Raw genomic sequence first — 7,900 nt, 5'->3', positions numbered from 1 at the left:
TCCAAAGGCTTTCACAAACATTTACTGAGCATCTACTTTGTTACTGGTGTTTGTTAGCCACTAGTCCCTTTGATAGCCTATATAGTTCTCCAGAGCCAAGGACTGGTTCCAAAACTCCCCACAGATACCAAAATTCCTTAGGCACCTAGTACCTAAGCCATCAACTCCATAATAAATTACTGATACTTGAACTCTTATAACTTAAGTTTTTAAGATTCATGGATAAAAAGTAAAATTTTTAAAGAAAATTAATTTTCAATTGTTTATTTTACATTTTACTGCTGTTCTCCTTGATACTCCTGCCACAAAATACAAGGCACTGTTGACTTGATTGGGTTACCAGTTAACCTTGATAAATGATTTCTAAACTCAAGGCAGTATCTTCGCTTCTTCTCAGTATCAAAACTGCTAACGTTAATAATAAAATACTAGCCTTTTAGCTAGGTTTTCGGATCTGAGATAATTTCCCCCTCAAATGAATAACCAAGCAAGCTTTCTACTTTGATTTTTAAAAATAATAAAGAGGAGAAGGAGGTAATTCCTGCCTCTGTCCTCCCATCTCATAGAGCTTGGGAGTTAAAAATGCTTTCTTTTACACAAACCTCTACCTACCCAGGACGAAGCCACCAAGCATGCCAAAGCTAACCCTGAGATTCCCAAATCTTCAGCAGATCGTAATCAGGAAAACCAAGATTTGACAAAATTCTTCCTTCGCTTTCTGTTTCTGCAAAGGCCATCCACGTTCTAGCTTTAAAAAAAACCACCACTGCAGGAGTGCCGGCTGTACACTAATGAATAAAACTGCCCTAACGCAGAAGCTGGGGCTCACGGCTTCCAAAGGATGGCCTTAGAGGTTAAGCAAAACACATGAGTAGTCACTCCCTCGCAAACGACATCAAACGAAGACGTCTCTTTCGACTCGTAAAGATAGTCGTATCTCCCTCTCTCCTCTTCCATCACCAGTCTTGTTCCTTTCTCAATCAGGCAGTCCATCAGACAACCTTCCTTGTCAGTATAGAGGGTTGACTGTCAGAATGTTTCGCAGACAACGATTACTAGAATAGCTCCCTGGAACCCAAGGGATCACTGCTAAAGCATCAGAGTCCACGCCAAGCCCTGACAATAACAAACCAAAGCCTGTGATCCTAATCACCTCCATCATTTATCTCTCTTTCCAGTCAAGGCTGAGACTCAGACCAGGAAAACCTTTCCCTTTCAGGGAGGTAAGAAGCTTCCAGGTCTGTTTCCTAAGGCCCCTACTTTCCTCCACTGCTTCTTCAGGACAGCTCTACAGCTTGAACCGCTGAGGAAGGTTCCAAAGGCCCAGCAGCCCAATCCCAGCCACACACAAGATGGCAGCCAAACACCTACCAGAGGAAACAGACGAACCACCACTCCAGCGATGCCGGCCTCTCGACTGTGGATATCCGCATTGGTCCAGTCGGAGAGCGCGAGACAACCCGAGAACTCTGACAGCCAATCGGAAGGCGGCGCGCTGAAGCGCCGCCGCGTTGCAGGCTGTACGTGCTCGGAACCTCTAAGGCGTTGCAGGCTGTACGCGCTCGGAATCCGGTGGGGGTGTGCAGCCAATGAGCTAGGGGCTGGGAAGTGGGAGCGGTCGATGTCCTACTCCTCCCATTTCGGGTTCAAGGACCTTAGAAATATGGGCGGTCCTCCCTACCCAGCTGAGGCGAGGCGGGACTGTTGGCTGAGGTGAGGTCTAGTAAACGGTGAAGTACTTCCCGGCCAGGGGGCACCTGAGGCCGCGGGTTCTCGGCGGCGTGGAGTGGGAGAGGAGTCCGACGCGCGGGGAACTCAGCCTCGCCAGCGTGGCGGGCGGAGCGCAGCTTTCGACTGTCGCGGGCTGCGTGGAAAGCGTTAGCTGAGCTAATGTAACTGCCGTGGGTGGCCCTCCCGAAGGCTCTTTCGGTCCAGGACCAGGGAACGCGGCGGAACTCTCTGCCGCCCTTGGGACCTCCCTTCTCCCTTTGACGCGTGTTCAGTCCCGAGCTGAAGAGGGGGACCGCGGGCGCCCTGAGTTCTCACCCCCCGCATTTCAGTCTCTTGTCATCCGGTTGCACACATTCTTGAGAGGTGATTTCTAAAGCAGCTGGGAACCTGAAGCTGTAATGGGGGCTGCGGAAAATGAACTGCAGCCCAAAATCCAGAAGCAGAACTTGGTGGTTTAACCACTGACCCATTTCACAGGTAAGACTACAGAAACGCTGAATAAATAAAATCGTTTCCCCAAGATCACGGAGTTGAGAGCAGATGCTCAGAGCTCCTCTCATTAACCACAACCCAATAGGTAGTTATCCCCAATAGGTAGGAAATAAAATAAACCATACGTAATTGTGCTCATCAGCAAGTGAAATCCTGCAGTGAGTTCTCTGTGTGTTAAGAATGAGGCGGTAGATTAAAAGGATCAAAAACGGGCTCAGAAACCAGGCTGCTTGGTTCCTTAGTCTGTCTTTGCCGTGTACAGTGTAACATGCTTTAGCCTCTTTGTGAGAAAAACCAGGCATGCTGCAGTTTGTCCCTCGTGATTGTTACGCAGGTTAGTAAGAACACGGGAAGTGTTTAGAGGCCTGCCTGACACATGGTTTATACTCAATAAATGTTCATTACTGTCATCACTGTTAAAACATAACAGAAGAAATGGTCACAGTTTCACAAAAGCCTATTGGTGAAAACGAACCATAAATCGAAGCGAAACACTATTTTCCTGCCAAAATGAAAAAGAAGGGAAAATATGAACAAATTTTTAAATACTGTTACAATCTAAAGTTAAATTGGTAGTCTCTGGATGATGAGATTATGAAAGATTTAAATTTTCTTCTCTATGCTTTACAATATTCTGCAGATTTACTGAAGAAAACCTTTTTTGTGATTACTAACATAATTGGCCTTTTTCACATCCTCTTTTTTTACGATGTTTCTATTCCTATCTTTTGTATTTTGTATTTTTCCATTTTTCTTTTTAAATGAGGTTAGCCCCAAGTTTTCTTTGTTCTGTTTTCTTTTTCATACTGTACTTTTACATTTTTTAAAATTTTTATTGGAGGATAGTTGCTTTACAATGTGTCACCTTTATATTTTTAATGCAATTCATACATTTAGTTCGTATTGATATCCTCTCTACAAAGAACTTAGTGTGATTTACTTTACTTTCTGTAATCTTACAATCCCCTTCCGTCCCTCCTCCAAAAAAAACCGTTTCCTGTGGTTTTATTTTCTAGCATTATTTCATTTGTCATTAAAACCCACTTTAAATCTGTTTTTAATCTAGCATTAATGTGTTTTATTTACGTATTTGCTCACTTTTGTTTCTTTTACTTCAGTACTTCCTTCTAGGTTAGTTTTTATTAATGAAGTACTTCTTCATTTCTTTCAGAGTCTCTGAATGGCTCTTTGAGTGTCTGTAAGAGTCTTTTTTTGTTTTTAAACTCTTGCTATTGAAACATAAGGTGGCTGGAATAGTATTCTGGATTCAGACTTATTTTCCCTTAACATTTTGCATCGACATTTCTGATGAGAAGTCTGATTACCAGTTTGATAAACGTTCATTTTAAATCATCTAGATTTTCTGAAAGTTTCTGAGGCTTTGTCTTTATTCTTGATGTTCTGAAGTTTACCCATGGTTTGTCTAGTGGTTTGTATTAATAAGTTTATTTTGTTACTCAGTGGACCATTAGTGGCCTATGTGTTTTCCAGTTGTAAGAATTTTTTGATCATTATTGCCTTGTCTTCTTTCTACTTACCCCCCCTTTTTTTTTGCCAGTTCTTTGCTCTGTATTCTGAGTGAGTTACTCAACTTTGTCTCCTAGCTTACTAACTGGCTCTTCATCTGAATCTGTTACTGTGACTGTTAATTATTGAGTTTATTTAACAACTACTTTTATATCCAAGATATCCAGTTAATTATTTTTCGGAATTGTATGTTATTTCTTTAGCTCTTTTATATTAAATACAATAATATTTGTTTTAAAATTATTTTCAGGATGCTCCGTTAATTCTCTTTAATTCAATTCAATTCATCAGTTTGGTGGGCTTGTTAAGTCTCTTCCATGGTGTAACTTTTTTCAGATGTTTGATGACTCTTGGTTGTATATACTCATCTCCTGTGAGAGAATCTGCTCTTTATTTTGCCATGGTACGTTTGTGGTTGGCATTATCTTTGCAACTTCCCATCTGTTTGCTTTCCACAGAGAGGTCCCACAGACTCAGTCTATAGATAATTTCCTTTTTATTTTCAGCATGATTCTATATTTTTAATTAAAAAATTAAGATTTCTGTGAATTCGGTGTGGGAGTAGGAGAAGAATTTACCATGTGTTGACTAACATCCTGAGACTAAAAGTGCTGACCTCTTTTTGACCTTTAGTTCTGCCTCTAAGTGTGTATCTTAAGGAAATAATCAGGGATAGCCATAAAGTATATTCCATCATTATTTACTGTATTGGAAAAATAGAAATAATCTAAATGTCTGATATAGAAGTTTACTTAATAACTTACTACATTTTAATTATTAAAATTCTTTAGTATAATTTAACTTAATGGATTATTGACCAAAGTATATTGTACAATCACTTAAAAGGTCATATTATAAGAAAACATTAATGATGAGAGAAAGTGCAAGATATATTATCAATGAAAATTATAAAAATTTATATATACTAAAATTCAAATTTTGTTTTTAAAGTATATATACGGAAAGAATAATAATAACTGTTAGCATTTATTGAGTCCTTTGTAATGTGCCGGGTATTATTCTAAGGAATTAAGTCAGCCTCACAACAGTCTTTTGAAGTAATTAACATTATTAGCCCCGTTTAAAAGTTTTTAAAGGTTTATGAAATGGAGATAGTTTATATTAATTAACATATATTTTAAATAGGTAGTTTTGAATTTTTCTATAATATTTGTAATGTTGATATTTTGCATGTTTTTCCAGTTAATATGTATTCTTTTTTCATGATAATTCATGCTGTTTTAAAAGATAGAGCTATTGTTACAACAGCCCTTTTTTTCTGATATATTTTATTATTTTCAAATATGCCATTTACCATTCCTTATTGTTTCCTTACAGAATGTTTCATGTATTCATGGACCAAAAGATGGAGTTGATTTTTGTTTTTAAAAAGATACTGTTGATGATCTGATACAACTGTATGTATTCACTTGATAAGGATTCATGGAGTGATCATTAAGTTGGACTAGTAATCATTTCTGAAAGTTTCTTCAAGCACTGTTTAAAATTCAGGTGTCAAAGAATATTCGGCTTAAAACAGTATAATATATTTTCTTTGAGTACTGCAAATTTCAGAGACCACAGTTGGATTCCAGTTATATTCTACAATCAAAGTGATTCAGTTCTTTGATAAAGTTAATTTCAAAGAATTTGATGTTTGTTAGCAGCGCCAAAAGATGGGAGAAAAAAATGGTAGGTTGAAAAACCATTGTTAAACTATGTTTAAAAGTATATAGACTACTTAATGAAGTTGAATTGTTGAATTTTCAAGTTTTTTCATTGCACGTGACTTTCCTGAATTACAATTAAGGATTTATTCTCGTGGAACAACAGTTTGGACTTTATAATTAATTATGTATCTGTAATGCTTAGTGAGTACTTTAATGTACTTTAAAAACTATACTTTATTTTTTTAGAAAACTTTAAACTTTACAGAAAAATTGAAAGGCTGGTACAGAGTTCCCTGCACCCAGTTCTGCCTATGATTAAAATCTAACATTTGGCTGATAACATTTGTTATAGTTATTGTTACTGACACATTATTGTTAACTAAAGTTCATAGTTTATTCTTATTTCCTTACACGATGTCTATTTCTATTCCAGGGTCCCATTCAGGATACCACATTACATTTACTTGTCGTGTTTCCTTAGGGTCCTCTTGGATACAACAGTTTCTCAGACATATTGTTTTTGTAAGATTTTGTATCCAAGTGTTTTATAAGATGCCCCTCTATCAGAATTATTGAGTGATATTTCTTTTTCTCATGATTAGACCTGGGGTTGTTTTATTTGGGGGAGAAAGACCATAGAGGTAAAGTGTCATTTTTTACCACATAATGTCAAGGGTGCATGTTATCAACATGATTTCTCGCCTGTTGATATTGAGCCTGGCTGACATCATGTTCAGTGATTTCTCCACTGTAAATTACTGCTCTCTTTTTCCCTCCATTTCCCTACTTACTTTTTGACAGGAAATCACTATGTACAGCCCATACTTAAGGAGTGGAAAGTCATACTCCTCCTCTTTGAGAGCAGGATACTCACACTATTATTCAGAATTCTTCTGCAAGGGAGATTGGTCTCCTCTCCCCAGTTTATGTATTTATTCAGTCATGTATTTATATCAGTATAGATTCTTGGATACATATTTTATATTTGGGGTTATAATCCAGTACTTTTTTATTTTGTTATTCAGATTATCCCAGGATTGGGCATTGGAGCTCTTTCAGTCAGGCTCCTCCCCTTTTGACATACCCCATCAGTGCAGTTGGTTTTTGTTTTGTTCTTTGTTTTTGGTTTTTAGCACTTTCTTATTTTCTGGTACTAAAAGATGCTCCAAGTTGATCTCATATATTTCCTGCCATCTTCCTAGAATGAGCCGTTTCTTGAATGAGCCTACCTGGTTCCTTTTATTGGAGGATGGTATTACAAACCAAGATCTGGGCAGTAGGTGTGTTTGTTGCTCTTGGGGTATCTTGATTATAGGCCCTCTCAACTGACAGAGCAAGATATATATAAATTGTATTTGCACGTATCTATAAATATTTCTGTATGTAACCATCTCTAACTATACTAAGTTAAACATGAGTTTATACTGATGTTTCTGGCTCTAATCCATTACCACATGGGTATGCTAACCTAGTCTCCTTGCTTATCCGTAAATTCCCATTATCTGTTATCCACTTGTTTATTTGCTTAATTCCCATATATATGTATAGCAGTATCAGAAGTATATACTGATTCCGAGGTCGGAAACCTCAGTGCTTGTGCAAGTTCCTTTTGCCGGTAGTTTTACAGAGTCCACTTATTTCCAAAGTTGTTTCAATCAGCATCTTTTCCACCCAGCCCTTCAGCAGAGTTGTGTATACATGCCTTCCTGGGATCCCTGACCTCTTAAATGATATTGCATACATTAAGCTTCCCTCGTTGTGCTTTCAAGTAGTGTGGGTTTTGATGAATGCATAATGTCATGTATACACCGTTACAGTAGCGTACAGAATGGTTTCACCACCCTTTAACATGTGTGTAATAGGTGAATTGTTACAAAGATTGTAGTACCTAATTCACTGGACAGTTATTTAGACCAGTGGTTTCAAGCCTTCTTTTGGTTTCAGGACTACTTTATACTCTTAAAAGTATTTAAAACCCTCAGTAGCTTTTGTTTATGTGGTTCATATCTGTTCATATTTACTATATTAAGAAATTGAGAAGCTTCAAAAATGGTAATTGACCTATGTTTTTAAAATAATATACCCAACATGTTAATATAAATTACGTGAGAGAGAACTATTTTCTGAAACAAAAAAATCAGTGAGAAAACCACTGTTTTTTATTTTTACAAATCTCTTTGATAGTTGGCTTAATAGAAGAGAGATTCTCATATCTGCTTCTGCCTTCAGTCTGTTGTGATATGAGGCTTTGGGGTAAATATATAAAGAAAATGAAGCTTCACACAGACAAGTTTTTAATAGCCTCTCAGATGATGATGGAAATTTTTATTTGATACAACTACAAAACTCAACAAGTAGTCATTCCTTCAAGGTTAGTTATAGTGTGGAATCTGAATTCCTATCAGTGAGCTTTCTTTACACTGTTACACTAAAATCCATGGATTTGTCTTGCACTTTGAATGGGTCTCTTACACATGTAT

At 37.4% G+C, this 7,900-nt stretch overlaps 2 protein-coding genes across 10 annotated transcripts in view; one reads left to right on the top strand and one right to left on the bottom strand.

Annotated features, from left to right (window-relative positions):
• CAB39L (calcium binding protein 39-like) overlaps positions 1-1,449 on the bottom strand; it is a 115,461-nt gene extending 114,012 nt beyond the window's left edge. For 2 of the 4 annotated variants that reach the window (XM_010835694.1, XM_010835696.1), the window contains exon 1: positions 1,372-1,449. The gene's annotated coding sequence lies outside the window, so the exon portion shown is untranslated. The remainder of the gene's footprint in view (positions 1-1,371) is intronic. The other 2 variants (XM_010835695.1, XM_010835697.1) reach the window with 2 other exon arrangements.
• Positions 1,450-1,650: 201 nt separating this feature from the next.
• The window catches only part of SETDB2 (SET domain, bifurcated 2), a 42,805-nt gene continuing 36,555 nt past the window's right edge, over positions 1,651-7,900 (top strand). For 2 of the 6 annotated variants that reach the window (XM_010835698.1, XM_010835704.1), the window contains exons 1-2: positions 1,971-2,208; positions 5,089-6,700. In XM_010835698.1, the coding sequence (XP_010834000.1) occupies positions 6,640-6,700 (61 nt within the window). In that variant the 5' untranslated portion in view covers positions 1,971-2,208; positions 5,089-6,639. Of the gene's footprint in view, positions 1,714-1,970; positions 2,209-5,088; positions 6,701-7,900 lie in introns of those variants that run through there. The other 4 variants (XM_010835699.1, XM_010835700.1, XM_010835701.1 and 1 more) reach the window with 4 other exon arrangements.

The sequence above is a fragment of the Bison bison genome, unplaced genomic scaffold, assembly GCF_000754665.1.
Source record: "Bison bison bison isolate TAMUID 2011002044 unplaced genomic scaffold, Bison_UMD1.0 scf7180017864048, whole genome shotgun sequence".
Classification (NCBI taxonomy): Eukaryota; Metazoa; Chordata; class Mammalia; order Artiodactyla; family Bovidae; genus Bison; species Bison bison.
Note: the sequence above shows the minus strand (reverse complement) of the source record. Positions and strands in the feature narration are given on the sequence as shown.